Source organism: Macrobrachium nipponense, chromosome 33 (genome assembly GCF_015104395.2).
Source record: "Macrobrachium nipponense isolate FS-2020 chromosome 33, ASM1510439v2, whole genome shotgun sequence".
Lineage (NCBI taxonomy): Eukaryota > Metazoa > Arthropoda > Malacostraca > Decapoda > Palaemonidae > Macrobrachium > Macrobrachium nipponense.
The window spans coordinates 60,710,757-60,730,366 of NC_087219.1; the positions used below are offsets into that span (position 1 = coordinate 60,710,757).

Genomic DNA, 19,610 nt, shown 5'->3' on the forward strand with positions numbered 1-19,610 from the left:
AAGTCTCTTTTGAACTTAAAATAAAAGCATAATTTTATTATGGCTGGCTGTGTATTAAAGAATGTTTGCATTCATATATGCCAGTAAACATTGTCTTTCATCTCTTTGTGCGCCACGTACGCTTACAGCGTTCAAATAAAGGAAAGAGAAATCTCAATTCTGAGTCGGAGGAATCGCTTGAAGGTAAATATTACGAAGAAAGCATTTCCGCCTGCACCCATCTCTCTCTCTCTCTCTCTCTCTCTCTCTCTCTCTCTCTCTCTCTCTCTCACGCAATTTGGCAAACGGAAGTCGGTACATCGCGGGTTCTCCAAGCTTTCACTCACTATTAATGCTCCGAAACAGGAAGGTGATGCTTCTCTAGAATAGGATTTGCATTCAAGTCACGAAGTTGCTCAGAGAGAGAGAGAGAGAGAGAGAGAGAGAGAGAGAGAAAGAGAGAGAGAGATATCTTTGAGTAATTTCTGTTACTGCCTCAAAGATGACGGAAAACTTGAACGCCATTAGAAGTCAGTAAAGGATCAGTGAGACTATGAGTAATAAACACTCTTCTCATTAGGACAACACTGATGAGTTTACGAGAGAGAGAGAGAGAGATTAAAAAGTAGTGTTGTAGACTAAATTCTCTCTGCTGAAAGCGAGATTAACTCGAGTTTAATTTCAGAGCCATTTAAGCACGTTCGTGAAAATTGCGACTTAATGTTCCCAACCAAGACACTTCCTCGAAGCCACCCTGCCAACGGAACTGTGAAATCGCGAAACTCGACTTTATTTTGATAATAATTCAGCCGAAGTCGCACGCTCCATTCACTAGCTAGATGATACAGAGTGATTTCTTGAATCTAGGCAGCTTTTAGACGCATTTTACAAATGTCATCAGTGGATTGATGTCCTAGTTTAAAACAGATTTTAAGGAAGTCATTATGATGCATGACGTTTACGCTTGACGTTAGTGTTCTGATATTTGACAGGGATGTGAGTTTTCTCAGTATTCACAACGAAGTCAAGTTTCTCATTTATTTACAAATGATGTCACTCTCGATATGCACAGTAAATGTCCACTTTTAGTGTATGTGCAAGAAATGTTAGTTTTGATACCTTTTTCAAGTCAAATGCTGACAAGCCAGTTTTTACATAGCTGAAAGTGATATAAGTGTCTGCGGTATTTACAATTTCCGCAAGTTGCTTTGATGTAATTTATTTACAACTAATGTTAAGTTTCGTGTACACTTATTTCGTAGAAGAATCAAGGGAAAGCGTAAAATGTAATATTAAAATAGTTTTTTCTATAACAAGGCTATTTGAGAACAGTTCTGTTAACGAAACAATCTTGAATTCATTTATTTCATTTTATGAAAAATATTGGAATACGGGTTGCAAAGAGAGAGAGAGAGAGAGAGAGAGAGAGAGAGAGAGAGAGAGAGAGAGAGAGAGAGAGAGAGAGAGAGAGAGAGAGAGAGAGAGAAAGCAATGAAATTATCTTTAATTGAGTGCCAGCTTTTATTCAAACTGCGATTTTCTTCGCTATTTTAGAACTCATTATTCTCAGTCATTGCCACGATTTCACCACAATTAAAACTGCAAGAGAGAGAGAGAGAGAGAGAGAGAGAGAGAGAGAGAGAGAGAGAGAGAGAGAGAGAGAGAGATTGTGTGGGTAAAACTCCCAGGTGCAAAATATCGTCTTCCTCTTTAATGAGAAGCAGTTGGTGAAGAGATTTGAGAACAATATTGAGTTGTGGTGTCAGTAAGCTCTCTCTCTCGCTCTCTCTCTCTCTTTCTCTCCCCCACCCTCTCTCTCTCTCTCTCTCTCTCTCTCTCTCTCTCTCTCTCTCATGAGCATTGTATAACTACTGTCCATATCATTCACTGCTGGTGCTCCATGTAGTATTGACGCAAACGCTCCCTCGCACACATGTACATACACACACACATCTATATATATATATATATATATATATATATATACTATATATATATATATATATATATAGGTGTGTGTGTGTATGTGTGTGAGGTATAGAGAGCACACGCGTGCGCATTTGCGAGCTTACAAGCAAGTAAACCTCCAAATATCCCTCACGCATGCACCTAGACTAGGTTGCCAGACGTCCCGATTTTGCGGGACATGTCCCGAATTTGATCATTTTGTCCTGAGTCCCGGATAGACCCTCCCGGGACGGCCTTTTGTCCCGGATTTCGTTCATCATAAAAAAAAGTAAATAATGAAATAGACTAATAATAAATGAATAAATCAAATAAAGAACATTACATTATAAAATAAATTAAGTGAAGGTTTTCAGTTGAAATTATATTGATGAAAATACAATTTGAATAACCCAACGAATCAACGATGCTGCTAAAAGTTACGTGACGACTGACGCAGTCAATCGCGTTTGCAACTTGTTCCGTTGCTTGGCGAGTTGCACTCCTGCATCAGTACTGCATTAGCCTCTCATTCAAGTGTGTGTGCCGTTACTGTTTGCTACGGCCTACCTTTTTCATCTTTAAAAAACACAAGATGTCAAAACTTAAATGTAAGTTTCGAGATGAATATTCCAGCGAATGGACATTTATCAAACAAGGCAGGAATTGTTATGAAGCAAACTGTCGATTATGCCATTGCAATTTCACTATTGAACATGGTGGGAAGAATGATATCAAGAGGCACATAGAAACCACAAAGCACAAACAAAACGTTTCCTCCACTTCCAAAGATGATAAAATGAAAAATTTCTTGATCAAGAAAAACACAGATGAAGAAACTAAGATAATAGCAGCAGAAGTTGCCATGGCCTTTCATACTGTTTGCCATAATCAGTCCTTCAGTTCAAATGATTGCACGAATGTACTACTGCCAACAGTATTTCCTGATTCCAAAATTGCAAGCAAATTTTCTAGTGCTAGGACAAAATTTTCTGCAATAATTAAAAACGTTCTGGCTCCACATAGCATTGCCGAAGTTGTTAAAGATACAAATAATTCTTCTTTTTATAGTATATCTACAGATGCAAGTAACCATAATGCTGAGAAAATATTTCAGTTGACTGTACAATATTTTTCACGGAAGAATGGCTTGCAGATAAAATTATTGCGAGTAAAATCCCTTCCAAATGAGACCTCGGAAACAATTTCAAACTTCTGCAGAAGAGAGCCTCATCGAATTAGGACTGGATGTTGAAAAAATGTGTAGCTTTTGGTGGCGATAACACTAATACTGATTTTGGTGGACGTTTTACGTAAAGGCACAAATAATGTCTTTCGAAAGTCAAGGAAAGCATGAATGACTCGATGGAATGGTGTAGGATGCCCAGCCATATTCTCCACAATGCTGCACATACCGCTGCCAATGTCTTGTCTATTGCTATTGATGTTGAAGTAATCGTTGTTAAAGTGTTTTCATACTTTAGTATTTACACTGTTCGAACTGAGAAACTGAAAGAATTCTGCGACTTTGTTGGTGTTCAATATGCATCAATTCTTTCTCATTCTAAAACTCGTTGGCTTTCTTTAATGAGGGCAGTTGAGAGAATTCTAAAATTATTTGAAGCACTGAAATCTTTCTTTGCTTCTGAAGAAAAAGCTCCTCAAATTCTTTTAGATTTTTGTAACGATCCACTGAGCGAAGCCTACCCATATTTTGTTCACAGTCTTGAGTATGTATTTAGCAGCAGGATTATGAAGATTGAAAAGAGAGCTAACAGCATTATTGAAGTGCTTGGCTGTTTAAAAGAAATAGTTGCTTAATAAAGGCAAGAATGGATGAAAAATTTATTCCTCTTAGTGTTAAACGGTTGCCTTAAAGATGATGAATTAAATCTCAAGAGATGAAAAAAATTCCTACTGAGGTGGATAACTACTACGTCACTTGCCATGACTATCTTAAGAAATGGGCTTCATCGTTAGAAAGTTTTGATATCTTTTCATGGATGTTATTAGATACACTTCCAGCATGGGAACAAATACAATCGTCTTGTCTAGTGTTAAAAAAAAAAAACAAAGGTGTAAACATTGACGACAACGTCCTTTTCTGTCAGTGGTCAACATTTAAAATACTCCTTGATAAACAAATGCAGAGTAAACCTGAAGAATGGTTGACCAAGATGTGTCATGAAAAATGGCTTCTATCCTACAGCAGTTCGACTTCGAGAAACAGTATTCTGAGATATTAATTTTGTGTCAATATTTGTTTAGTATACCTGCGCATAATTGCAAATGTTGAGCGTGTCTTTTCTATGATGAGTGCTCAGTGGACTGACGAGAGGAATAAATTGGATGTGACAACTATAGAGGCTATTTTACAGTGTAAGTGGAACATAAATTGTCAATGCAAAGAATTTTACTGGCAGGTATTAGGAAAATATGGAACTTCTAAAGAAAGCAAAACTCATCTGAGAAATACAAATAAAATAAGAAGTTCAATTTTCATTATTTCTGTGCATACAATTTTCCTTATTTTCATTTATCTTCAGTTTTCATATGAAAAAGATACTTTGGTATCTTAATTATTTGTAATGATTACAAATTTTCTGGATTAGTTTCCGTTTCTTCAGTTTCTTTATTGTAATTTCTTTGCATTAAATATTAGTTTAAAACAATTTTTTTTTTCTTTATATCCTATTAAAAAATACTTGCTTGATGTTTTTTCACTGCGTCTGTATCTATTTATATGATGTTTTATCTGGGGATGTCTATGTATTAGAGAGATTTTAAGAATGTTCCCGGATTGCTTATCTTGAAATCTGGCAACCCTAACCTAGACCCATGGAGGCGCCTTCACTCAGAATTTCGCGGAAGTACAAAATAGCTCGCTCATCCATTTGCATGGTTCTCCCTGTCCACCCTTCAAATCCATCAGCCTGTATATTTAGATGATCGCCTAACCTAATTCACAGAGTTATTTACGTCCAACATTTTTTGGACGACAGCCCGGGGCGGAGGCCTGAAGAGGCCACCAAAGCTCTGCCTGGCAGAATGGGCGGATCATGAATCGACTCTGGCTCATTTCTACTTCCTAAAGTTAACTATGAAAACACTCTGTCAGGGGAATTTTGTCACTCGTATTCTTGGTGACAGTCACTCGTAATGTACTGACATTGTTGTATATGTTTCTGGGTTCTTCACTTCTCTAACTATTATCAAATGAACAATTTGATATCAGTGTCCGTCCAACTCATGATTATTATGACATTTCCTTCGTTCCCTACAAATACCACTTCGCTATCGACACTTTCCCACAAAATACTACTCCACTATCGACACGTTCCCACAAAATACCACTATCGACACATGCCCACAAAATAGCTCTCCATTATCGACACATTCCCATAAAATACCTTCAATATCGACGCATTCCCACAATATACCACTCCCTATCGACAAATTCCCACAAAATACCACTTCACTATCGACACATGCCCACAAAATACCACTCCACTATCGACACATTCCCACAAAATACCACTTCGTTATCGACACATTCCCACAAAATACCACTCCACTATCGACACATTCCCACAAAATACCACTCCACTGTCGACACGTTCCCTCAAAACACAACTTCACTATCGACACATCAGAATGCTCATTACCAAATTCACTTCCTGTAAACAGTCAAAAGCAATGCCGTCCACCGCGCATTTACTGCCAAAAGGAAAAGGGAAAAAAAAAAATAAATAAAAGGAGAACCTTCACGAAAGGCATTTTAGAAGCCCTGAGGATCTTGACTTTGGTCCCCCCGAAAGTTTTTCGAGACTGGAGAAGATGAAGCAGCGATGAAAGATCTCGACGAATCAACTCTGCCGAAGCAACCAAAGCGAAAAAGGCGACTTTGGCATCAGCGGCCCTAACCCATCTTTCTCTCGAACCCACAATGACCTTGCACATAAACCCTGACACTTTATGACCACCATCCAACGCCAGGAATAATAAATCTACAAAATATGACCTTCATATTTCAATGTGCCCCGGTTTTTAAACGAATAATGAGGGTTCGTTTAATATTAGACCTGGCGTTTTCATCTTACATGTACTTTATTTCTGGGTTGCTGAAACTTGTAACTAAAATTAAATATGTCATGAGTCTTCTACCTAAAAGCAAAAGGTATTGGCTTCGAATATCACCTTACCATTCACGGGGTGTTTATGATATAATAATATATATATAATATATTATATATATATATATATATATATCATATATATATATATATATATATATATATATATATATGTATGTGTGTGTTTGTGAGTGTGCGTGTGTGTGTATTGTGCGATGATGTAAATGTACAGACATATACGTTCGAGGATATAATTGCATGAATACCATTATATATGTATATATATATATATATATATATATATATATATATCTATATATATCTAATAAAAGGATCCCATAAAAACTCCAAAATATACATATAGAGAGAGAGACAGCAGTCTCTGAAATATAGTATTTTGTCTCTATATTTTGGCGATTTTATGGGCTCTTTTTTTTTATTAGACGGAATTCTGTTGTAACAGAACATTTTTACCAGTCATATATATATTTACACATATACACATATACAAATTTGCGGAGAGTGTACTTGGACACATAAGTATACACGAGAAAGAGAGAGAGAGGGGGGGGAGGGGGGAAGGAGAGAATGGGTCGGGAGTGAGGAAGAATTATTTTATTTTATGAAATCCGGTTGCAGTCGTTTACTTGGGTTTAGCTCAACAACAACCAATTTGCCGCGTTAAAACCTGATGTCAGTCTTGGGGTTTGGGGGTTCAGGGTGTAGGAGGGGGAGCCCCAGACGGTCAGAGGAAGGTTAGCTGTTTTTAGAGAGAGAGAGAGAGAGAGAGTTGTGATCGTAACTGATACTATAAAAAGAGTTTGAGCTGATGTACTGTGATGGAACTTCGTGAATTCTTGACATCATTTTCTTGCATACTGGAAGACGCTTTCTTGCCAGAGCCTTGAAATCCAGAAGCGAATGAGAAAGTGCTCTTTCATGACGGGGGTTCGAACTCAAGAACGGGAGAACAGTCGGATTCGTCTCTTAAATCTATTCCTACCAAAAATTAAAGATACCACAGTCAGATTTGTTTGATTGATGCCCACGTGAAAATTTGTGCAGATGTCCTATCTGGTAAATGTGCCTGAAATTATATTCTACGTAATGTTTTTGGGCTTAGATTTGCAAATGTTGGAATTCCTACATGTGGTGATATGATATAACTGTAATACTGTTATATGATATTATCACCGTGACACCTACGCTCATTATCAAATGACTGAAATACAAACATACATTCTACATAATACATACACACATTCGGTTGAACGACCGCCATTCGTGCACACATTCATACATAAACCTTGAGTCGCTAAGAATGTGGACTAGGTTATTGGCTATAACCAGAATCACGGTTATAAAAGGAGCTGCCAACAACTGCCAGTATTTCAATGTTCCTCGGGTCTCTCCATGCAAGAGCCTACTTCGGGGATTAGGCCTACGTAATCTGGGAATATATCGGGCTCTCAGGGATGCCAAAGCTGATTTACAAGGTCATATAAAGGCTACTTCAAAGGGATTTTGGATTCCTCGGGCGCCTCTTTCTGCGTAAGGGAATCTCATTGGGTTCAGGGCAAGAATGGTCCGATGGAGGATTTGGATTCTCTTCAGAGAGCTTCTCTTTTTTTCATCTTTATTATGTTCGTCGCCTCTTATTCTACAGCAGGTCTTTTAGTGTTATATCTAAGGCGCCACATTGAAAGTATTTTCCCTTCCTTTTCTTCCCTTTCTTTGATTTTTATCGTAGTGATGGTATGGTTTACAGATGACTCATGACACATTTCCTTTCTTATGGAATTTTTTATGTGGATTCCTTACACCTAATTTTGTTCTTCAAGATAAAAAAAAAAATATATATTATAAAGCCAAGGCATTTTCACGTTTTTCTTTGATTTTTATCGTGACAGATTCTCTAGTGTGCAACACTTTTTATTTTTCTAATCCCATTTCCAAGTTTTCTTTGTAGTTGACGTCACCCGAGCGTTAGTAAACCGCTGGAAATGCTTTTTCTCATTTTAAAGTTTTGGGAGCACATTTGAACTAACAGTTCCTCAGTGGACGAGTGGGTTGTGCACTAGCGTATCAATGCTAGTTCAAAGCAGAAGTGGCATTTTATTCCTACCAATTTGTAAACTATCAGATACCCAGCAATTCCGATTGGTATGCATCTCTTGCGGACAAGTAGCGAAGGTCTTAAGACTTGATCTTTAAGATTCGTCGAAAAGCTCCTCAACTCTGCTTCCAAGTCAAGAATTCTGTTCCTTCCTTTGTAGCCTCTTTGCCTGAGGGTACATTCGGGAACACCCTCTTCTCATAAGTTTATTTACTCTTCAGTTCTTGTTTGCAGTTTGTTCGTTTGCTGCTGATTTATCCGTAATTAACTGGTAAAGTTTCCGTTTTGATTTTCTTGATTGTCTCTTTTTCTTAGTGATGGGTCTTGAAATATTATGCCAAGTTCTTATTTGGACTCATTTTCCCCCATCACGACCCCATTGTGTTGCAAGATTGTCGAAGTTTTACGCAAAGACAATTTACAATGTCGGGAAGACGAATTGAGTAACTGATTGTTATTTACCTGGCGCCACAACTACCAAGGTCACTAGATTGACTGAGTGGTCTTAAGCTTTTGCTGTTGTTAAACGAGCTTTAGCTTTTGTTGAGCAAATGCATTTACGTTTGATGTAAGGTGACACTTGATATCCTTTGAGTATTCAGTTCTGAAGAACAACGGAAATGCGTTACTATTTAGGAAGGCTGCGCTGTTTCTAACATAAAGTCTTACGTCATTCGATACAGACTGCACAAATGCATGATATTGTAATTATTATCAAGTGTTTATATTGCTGTCAACATTTCCATGACAAATAATGTTGCCTCGTTATCATTATTGTTGCTGACGTTATCATGATGGCTGTTGTTGCTTTGCAGTTATCACCATCGATATTTTTTACCTTTACTTCTTTTTTTATCATGGCGGCTGCTGTCTCTTTTTTATTAGACAAGAAATCAGGACAAACTCCTAAAAAAAAAAAAAAAAAAAAAAACTCCACCAGAATGAGGTTAAGTGAAACGAGTCAATTATCTTTGGCATTCAGTCTGGGCAGAGAGAGAGAGAGAGAGAGAGAGAGAGAGAGAGAGAGCCAATAAAAGATAAAAAAAAAAACCATCACATCCAAGTGAAAGTCATCCGCCATTGTGCGTGGCATTGCCCCGGGGCACAAAACAACCTTCCGAGGTATCGTCACCTTGAGTGACCTCATGCCCAAGTTTGCTATGATGCCCCCATATGGTTCCCCTGATGGAAATGGGAGTTGGGATGGATTTTTTTTCCTTTACGCATTAGGAGGCTAACATTTTTTTTTTTTTATAATTTTTTTTTTTAATTTTTTTTTTTTTTTTTTTACTGAGCGATATGCGCCATGTACTCCTCGTAGCTTTATCTGATCTATCTGTCTACGTATGCACACATTCACGGACCCACATACTATATGTAAACATGCATACATACATACATACGTATACAGTATATATATATATATTATATATGTGTGTGTGTGTGTGTGTGTGTGTGATGTGTGTGTGTGTGTGTGTGTGTATCTGTATGGGTGTACGCTCCTGAGTGATTGGAATCAAGCATCGCCAAAGCAATAATGCCTCTGAGTAGAATATCAATTTCCGGAGAACCGTATTAAGATTTTATGGCCTATTCGGTGGACTTAAGGCCTTCCAAATAAGGGCGATTCGTTTTCTCTTTATATCCATTGTACACACACACACACACACACAAAGAAAAGAGAGAACAGGCTGTAGTCTATGTACATGTACAAATATGGCGCATTGCGTGTATCGCAGAAAGATCAAGGTAGCTAGTTTAAATTTCACAAACTCATACAATATGCATTAAGCTACAAATGTCCTTTACTATCCAATTCGCTCTACCTCGGTATTAATATATTTTCATATATGTTAACCGATGGGTAATTTTCAGCTGATAACAATATCGTCCTCTCGTGGATTCGAACCAGCGCACAGGGGAGAAATCAGGACTTCAGTGACGTCTTTATCGACTAGGCCAACAACGTTGATTTTCCTCTTTCTCATTTTCTGCTGATTTCATTTCTCTAAAACTAGCTCTAGAAAAATGACAGAACGTGGTATTCAGGGAAAATCAATAAAAGGAAATTAAACACAATCACGGAAGAATCAATGAGAAAAATACTGAATATGTTAAAGACGAATCTTGACAAACAACCTTTTATTTTCCGCCGAAATTGTTTCTACTCTTGATTTTTTACCTTTTCCTAAACCTTCCTAATGAGGTCTTCTCATAGCGGGTTTTATCCAAATCGTGCAACGAAAAACGAAAGATGGATGGTTTTATGATAAGGCTGGAACGCCAAAAACACGTCTTTTATCTCTCTCTCCGGCTAATGCGTTAGCAATCTTATTTTCCAGGCCGACATTCTCCACATTTGCGAGGCTTCGTTCGAAAGGGGCGAAGTGTGTGAGTTCTTTTATCTCTGACCATATTAAGATTTGTGTGTGTGTGTGGGTTCAGACACGTTCACCTGGAGTATCCAGCATTGGAATTGTTTGTCAGGTAATTGAGCAATAATAATTCTTTTAGGAACGATAATCTCTCTCTCTCTCTCTCTCTCTCTCTCTCTCTCTCTCTCTCTCTTTATATGTATATATATACATATAAAGAGAGAGAGAGATTATGTCCTAAAAAGTCATTATTGCTCAATTAACTCGTAAACATAAATCCACTGCTGGATACTCTAGGTGACCTGAACCCATGAACCCACACACACAAATATTAATATGGCCAGGGCAATATATATAATATATATATATATATATATATATATATATATATATAATATATATATATATATATATATATCATTATCCGAGTGGGTTAATATATTTTTAGTTTAGTAACATTAATAACATGAGTGTTTTATGACACGTCTCAGGAAATGCTGTCTGGTAACCCACAGAAAATATTGACTTCCAGTGTACAGTTGAAATTCTTTGTTGTTTTCACGCCATGATTATATAAACCAATCACAGCCAATCTTACTACCATGGATTATTCTCTTGCAATGTTCGTTCCCCAGAATCTATGACCAGCTTTTTGTCAAGGGCTGGGTCTTGCCTCTTTTCCTCTTCCACTCTTCGGATCTTTCCTAAGTTTTAACCCGGTTCGTATCCGCCTTTGCGATGTGTTTAGTACAACTACGATGGGAATGACCTTAAAAACATAAACAAAAGACTGTGAGTATCATAAAGGCATTGACCGCCAAGAAATATTAGTCCTAGATAAAGACCCAAGACCTCGAAAACCTTTGAGGGTCAATATTTAGGAAAGATCCCACTTTTCTCTTCACTCCTAGGTTGGGTTCAATAAGGTCACTGGACTATTTTCACTCTATTGAAAGACATGAACTGAAAAAATGAAGTCTGGATTTTGATAAGCAAATGTTTCATTTCTTCAGCTGTATTTAAACTTAAATCTTTCTGTATATATTATAGCTCCATTACATACTTGCTGGGTAGGGGGTTATTTCCTGTGTGAATGCATCATGAATTAAACAAATTCTAATTTGTTAAAAAAAAATCGCATCGACAATCACAAGAACGACACCAACAAAACGTTTATGTCGATGAACCAATGAAAAAGTCATCGAAAACAATAATTAATAAGACAGTAACGACGCCAACAACCAGTGTTATGATAATGATAAGAGTAATGGGAGCGGCCTTAATAATGTCATTGATGACTCTCTCATTTCGAGCTAACAGAGTAATGAAATCGTCGCGTTAAATGTAAGTCTTTTAAAATCATTTATAACTTATGCCAATAAACATCCCCGACGCAGACCAAACCAATGCGGGTTACTTTCCACCCGCCTGGTTCAGAACCAGATCGTCACTGAGACTATGGCTGGAGAATGAATAACATCGGTGGGTCAAAAGAGTCTTTGATTTAGCAAAGGTCATTCCTTGGGAGGCTAAATTGCAGCATTCCTTTCTTTCCTATTTTGCATTTGTTCTGTTTTTCTCTCTGTTTACTCTCCTCTTCCTTGCTCCTCGCCTTCTTGACTTTTCCTGCTTCGTCCGGAGGAGGAAATATTAGAATATGGCGTCACATTTCTTCTTTCTATTTCGTGCGTATGATTGCCTAATGTCTGAAAGCATGCTCTTGCAAGCTAATTACAGTTTACTTTGGTTCATACTGAATGTACACTTCTTTTGAGCAAAAATAATGATATGAGACTCAAGATTTGACTCTGGTGTCTTCAAAATCAAAGTATATCAGTTCCTTAGCCAACGACGCCAGCAGGTGCACACAGCCCCAAAATCTTATAACAGCTTTCTACCGCTCAACTTACACCCTCCTCGAGTCAGTCAGGGCCACCACCGGTCAAAGGTCAGCCAGAGGTCAGTAGCCAGGGGCTGACCTCTGGATTTCGTTGCACGGTCAAGAGGGGAGAGTGAGATCATTTCCTGATTTTTCTCCATCATTTCATTCCTTTGTTCAAAATGGTTTACAAAGAGAAGCAGTGGTAAATTGCATGGTAGTAGTCCCAGTTACTGATGTTATGCAGGGGTTCTTGGCCTCTTGATGACTCCAGACCCCCAATGAATGGCCCAATATGGTTCCATTCCCCCTTTGCTTAAGTCCACTTAAGCCCTAATTGTTAAAATATAACTCATACTTTTGATTAGAACAGCAAGGAACAGAACATGCAAGAAAATCAAAAGCATTTATAGTTTTAAATGGTTACTTATTTACAAAATATACCCATGTATACATTAACACATTAAAATCAAATATATACACATATCCAGAGATCAAGTCCCATACCTCCAGCATGTGGTTCTCATACCCCCCAAGGGGTATGGATACCCCTCTGTTAAGAACCCCCAATGTAATGTTATAAAGAAGGGGGGTTTTTATACATATATATAAACACATAGATATAATACTATACTCCTCTTCCTGTTGGAATGGCGCCAGAGGGTGTTAACCCCCTGGTCTCCAGCAAAAATTTTTTTGGGGGAGGAAGGTGCCAGCCACACCTGTCCCACAGGTGCTCAAAGAGCTGGCGTACCTCCGGTGTTTGGCATTTCCCTGTGGGAATCCATTCATGAACTAACTAGACCTATACAATGCCTCACCTCGGCCTATTGAGTGACACGCGCTATAGTAAACGTGTAACAGATAGATAGAAGAACAGATAGATGGATAGAAAGATAGATAGATCGATAGATAGATAGATTACTGTGCAATGAATAAATTATTTTTGAAAAATATATCAACATTTGTAATTAGATTTTCAGACAGCGAGCTTTCGCAATCATTATTGCATCGAAAACCATCTTTTGCTAAAGAGAAAAAGACTAACTGCACCTATCACCTTGCTCTTTACCTATTTACCAGCCTCTGCGATGCTTGACACAAATGAAGAATCCATCATATATTGCGAAATTTTCTCTCTCTCTCTCTCTCTCTCTCTCTCTCTCTCTCTGTGTCAAGTCCTAACGGAGCTTTCGATGGAACATTATGTCGTGCAGGTAAGAGGTTGTTGATACTCAGATCATCATTTCGTCCTAAAGTTAATCGCTATATTTCTTTTCATGACTTCCCGTGAGCGTTTCAGCTATATATTTTTATCAAAGATAAAATCAAAACAAATAAAACCCTAGCTTTGAGGAGCTATTTTAGCTGTTCAATTACACTTTTATTTTCACTTCAATCGAATGAGTTTCGAGAGGCTAAGCAACGGCGCCTTTTCGGCCCTTCGGATTGACAGTCTCATTTCCATTTATTTTCTTTTAATAGCTTTTTTACTGCAATCTCCCACTTCCTCGTGTATTTACTTATCGCTTAAGATTCCTTCTACAAATAACTTCAGTTTGCTCTCTTCCCGTTTCCACCCAACATATGAATTATGAACCGAATGACCTCCTTCCTTCCTTCACTCTCTCAACCTCAATTTTATGATTCGTGCAAACGGCCCGACTTGAAAAAGTCGATGTTAACTCCTTAAGCACAATACTTTCTCTTGTTCACGTTGATTCTCAGTGCAAGGAAACATTTTTAGAGAGAGAGAGAGAGAGAGAGAGAGAGAGAGAGAGAGAGAGAGAGAGAGAGAGAGAGCAGATAAGGTAAACAAGCGTTGGCTGTTGGCTGGCTCTCTTCCATAGCTTTGCGTTCCCTAGACACCAAGCCGACGTGATAAGATCATCGTTTTAAAGAAACTCTCTCTCTCTCTCTCTCTCTCTCTCTCTCTCTCTCTCTCTCTCTCTCTCAGCAACTGCATCTGTAACCTACAGCTTTTTAACACTTATTCTCCAAATATTGCTAAATATTTTTCCTTGCAGTTTGCTTTTCAGTTGAGCGGTTATAGTCTATTGCTGAAAGAGAGGAAAAGTTATTATTTTTAGAGCATTTCACGTATGTGTGTAGCTATGTATGATGTGCATGTTATTCTTAAATGAATATAAAGTAATAATAGCCATTATGAAAAATCTAATGGTGCTCTTGTGGTTTGATTTCCTGCAAAGATATTTTGGGATTATAATCATTCGGCCGCGCAAATATATATATAAAAAACTTTGCAACATGCAAACACAAGCCACGATGTGATACAGAGTGATACAGGAATGATCAAACATATGATTATACGTAATAGAATAAATTGCGCTGAATTTAGACAATTACAATTAATATATATCTAAGATCAACAAAAAGGCTTCGTAGGCCTAATCGTATGCAATGAGCTAATGGGAGAAACCGCAAGCCACGTTCGGTTTTAGATGAACCCGAAAACACCTTGTAATTATGAAAAAAAGATAGGGAATTAGATCTATTCAGATGACTGACTCGTGATGTGAACTTTATCCCTGGCCAGTACTGTATTGGCCTGGGTATAGGGTATTCAAGTTATTGGCCCATCAAAAGAAATTCGTCAGTAGGGCTCTCCACACGTGGCCTATGTGCACAGGCTGGTCAGTTAAGGCCTCTCCGATTCCAGTACTTTAGAATTGGATTAATTGTGTGAAAATCGAAATCATCTTTATTTTGAGTGGAATTCAGAATAACATTATCCAATGAGTTAATGAGATTCGGGTTTAGTATCTCAGGTACCTAGCCTCTCTCTCTCTCTCCCTTTCTCTCTCTCTCTCCTCTTCTCTCACTGAGGGACCTGGGGCAACCCGAACGAGCTGTAGGAAGGTCTCTCTCTCTCTCTCTCTCTCTCTCTCTCTCTCTCTCTCTCACCATTATCTAATGAGTTAATGAGATCTCAGGTAACCTTTAGCCTAGTTCTCTCTCTCTCTCTCTCTCTCTCTCTCTCTCTCTCTCTCTCTCTCTCTCTGAGGGACCTGGGGCAACCCGAACGAGCTGTAAGGAAGGTCTCTCTCTCTCTCTCTCTCTCTCTCTCTCTCTCTCTCACACACACACACACACACACCTGCCATAGCTTATTCTAGCTAGCCAACTGATCACGCAAAACCCATAGGCCTAAACTGGTAAACTAGAGACCTGTCAGGTTATAATATAAATCTAAATATTTACCTTTGTGCTCTGTTTAAACAGTAAATATTTAGTTAAACGAGTTTTTGACAAGGTACTTAACGTCATGGCAAGTCAGTGTAAAAGATTTTTTTTTATTTCCATGTAGATTTGAAGGCCAAAGAATATGGCCAGCTTCATATAACCCAACTTAAACTATGCTACATTTGAATTTCCGATCTACTTAGACCTTAAAGCCTTAAGAACATACAAAAAAAAAAAGATTTTACAAAAGACAGACGGAAAATTACCTTTGATTTCACGAGAAAAGTGTGTATACACAGCATAAAGATATACTAATTACGCGAACATCAATTTGCAATATCCTGCAAGAGAACAGCATTCCGTTATTTATTCATTTGTTTGTAATCTGTCCTATAATTACACACGCCTTTACTTTTTCTCCTTCATATATAGGTATTCTGCTCAATAATAATAATAATAATAATAATAATAATAATAATAATAATAATTAATAATAATAATAATAATAATAATAATAATAATGATTATTAATTATTTATTATTATAATAATTCAATTATAATAATATTATTATTTATTAATTATTATTATTATTATTATTATTTTATATTATTATTATATTATTATTATTATTATTATTATTAATTATCGGTCAGCAAAATCCTTTATAATCTAGCAATCAGATGACTGTGATTATTACACATTTTCGATTAAAACTATTTTTAGAAAAAAAATTTCCCGACCGAGAGCTATAACGATGCTCATCTGAAAATGATAAATATGTATAATTGCTTACATATAAATTAGCCTATTTTGAAATGTATCTTTTATTTATAACGTTGCTAAGTCCTATTTTATTTTTGCACATTTTGTGCGCATTCATTTTTAGATTCCGGTGGAACTGTCATGACCGGGAAAAGAAATGACAGACAAAGATTCTCCACTTGTGCATAAAAGCTAGAACAATATGTCGTCAAAATTGGACATTACTTTTACAAAATAGCCAAATAAAATGTATAAAGGTGCAAGAAATTACATCTATTATATTTCAAGTATAAAACTATAGACGGCAACTGACTTTAGTTTATAAACTACTCAAAAAGGACTTTACACTTCACAAAAGATTTGCACACAAAACAAAATTCCTTCTCATTCTACACTTTTCTGCCCCGGGTTAACATTGCAGGCATTCTGCAAATTAATCTCTCTCTCCTCCTCTTCTATCTCTCGCTCTCTATCTCTCTCTCTCTCTCTCTCTCTCTCTCTCTCTATTAAGACCCACAGCCTCCCTTTCTCTTTCTTTCTGCTTCTCGTCGCAGGATGCAACAACTTCACATAATGGAAACAGCAGTAATTTGTCGTCATCCTAAAGAAGGCCAATTAGCAGAAATGGTGCAGTAACATGCAAATCGCATTCTGGCAGAGAGCGTTGACCTCTGGTTCTAGTGATGTCAAACAGTGATGTCATTAATAGTGCTATAAAGTCCATTTTTGAAGGAACGCCAGCGATCGCACGTAAAACTATAAACTTAAGTTGAAATTAATCATAAATTGTTGTAGATAAATTCATTTGCTTCGTCGCTGATTCCCTCTCTGTTTTGGAAATGAAAATGAGAACTTTTAAGAAATTAAGAATAGTTAGATCTATTCTTCTGTATCTATTTTTCGACGTATGTTATTAGTGTAATTGCTATTATTGATAATGAACTCATACCCCAAATAGATGAAGGTTAAATGAGAAACGGTTGAGACAGAAAGTCCCGAGTATCTCGATCCCAGGGACGGTACGTTTCATCCAGTAGCTATAGTAGATTCACATCAACAGTGCATCTGATGTCTAGGCCAGTCCCTTACGAAGCTCCGGATTGGCTGTTGATTAGCCAATCACAGGGCTGGAAACTCTGTCTCTCTCGAGAGATCACATAGGCAGGATGCATGTCCCACCTCTCCTGAAGGATACGTCTTTCAAAAGTATCCGTCAAGAGAGATGGAACTTACATCCTGTCTATGTGAACTCTCGAGAGAGACTGAGAGTTTCCAGCCCTGTGTTTGGCTAATCAACAGCCAATACGGAGCGTCGGCTGATGTGAATCTACTATAATCTGTATGATTAAAAGGCTAATGATTTATATATATCACAACCTCCTTCACTAACTTACCTATAGAGTTCCTGGTTCCTGGTTCCTATAGCGCTCACTCCACAAACACAGTTGCGGGCAAACTCCCTGTTTATGAGGCGCAAAGCTTTATTCCTTAATTGTTAACTTTACTCATTATTAAGTTTAACTTTACTGTATGTTACTTCAAAATGTTAATTTCAATTCATCTGTATTATCCCTTTTTTTGCAACAAAATTAACCCCGAAAAATTACAGATATTTCTAAATTAGATGCAGTCCAATACTTCTACTTTACTTATAACCCAACTCCCTTTCATTTCTTCTTCTTTATAACTGAGGCTTTGATAGATCTGCAATTTGTTTACATTTCTTCTTCTCTCTCTCGACAGATCGAATGTTGGACGACCTCAAAACGACTGTTGGCGGCGAAGCAGAGCTCATCTCCCCCGACGTGAGATCTGACTCCACCCTCGTGTCCTCCTTCAGGTACGTCAGGGTCTTACTTTGTATTGCTTTCTTCATGTATATATCTTTTTGAATAAAGAGGCCGACGTCACTGTAAATCAAACGTCCATGCCTATCCTAGTCCTCAACTTTCACGCGCAATATACTATAGTAGATTCACATCAACCGTGCATTTGATGTCTAGTCCAGTCCCTTACGACACTCCTGATTGGCTGTTGATAAGCCAATTATAGGGCTGGAATCTCTCAGTCTCTGGAGAGAGTTCACATGTCTTTCAAAAGCACTCCTAAGGAGAGGTGGAACATACATCCTGCCTATGTGAACTCTCGAAAGAGACTGAGAGTTCCCAGCCCTGTGATTGGCTTATCAACACCCAATCAGGAGCGTCGTAAGGGACTGGCCTAGACATTAAACGTACGGTTGATGCGAATCTATTATAGCCTCCTTTCCATCTATTGTCTCTCATAGCGCACACACAGGTACTATGTTGCTTACACGAGACCGCTAAGGTTTCCTGCCGGGCTACAGACATTTGGGGATTCAAAAGTTTGACTGGAATTCCAGGACTTCATAATGTGGACAGATGTATGTGACTACACAGACCAAATGAAAGAAATGATTGTCTCGCGGATGTTAAGAAATACTTTTGAGTTTTACAAGTTTGCAGTACGCAGACAGAAAAACAGTGTTAATTTCCCGATTGATTATCATCACCATTATTCTTTCATCACGATTCTAGCTCAGTGACCAGATATGCCAACGTGAATTTCCTTCTGTTACCCAGCACACAGTAATGCCAGACCGGTGCGCGTTTTAGCAGAAGGTAACATCATAAAGTCACATGATAGAAATGGAATCGTATGACGTAATTTTGAGTATTTATGCCATTTTCATTTCACTTAATAGTTAATGCTACGGTCTCAACACACACCAGAACAGAATTAGTCACCAGTCCTTATCATTCTCTCTTAGAATGTAAAACCCGCGGCCACTTCCATATTCCCTGCCTTTTCGTTCAAGAGATCGGAATGTCATCACCTGTAGTGGCTGAGTCTCCGCTCTTAGTCTCTTCACCTCTTAGAAAAAATAAATAGTTAACACTTGTAACATCGCATTGTTGTCGTAAACAGCTCTGCCTTGTGGTAGATAAACAACTCGTTTTGTACGTTACAGGTCGCGGCTATATATTTTCTCTTAGGAGGGAATAGACGTAAAAAGCTAATGGCGTGTCTAGTACTCGGAATTTTTAAGAGTTATGTATTGGCTATATGCCAACATCAGCGCTATCTCTTTGGGAAGCCCGTATGAAGAATGATGCGAGATGTAATTTGCACAAGTTGAAGTAATTTATTTATAGAAATCTAAAGACAAATTTCGTCACTTTCAGAATATGCAAT

General features: G+C 37.8%; 1 protein-coding gene across 6 annotated transcripts in view; it reads left to right on the forward strand.

Moving 5' to 3' along the window:
• LOC135203226 (mucin-2-like) overlaps positions 1–19,610 on the forward strand; it is a 136,476-nt gene that overhangs the window by 90,993 nt on the left and 25,873 nt on the right. For all 6 annotated transcript variants that reach the window (XM_064232989.1, XM_064232990.1, XM_064232991.1 and 3 more), the window contains exon 3: positions 18,138–18,234. In XM_064232989.1, coding sequence (XP_064089059.1) covers positions 18,138–18,234 — 97 coding nt within the window. The remainder of the gene's footprint in view (positions 1–18,137; positions 18,235–19,610) is intronic.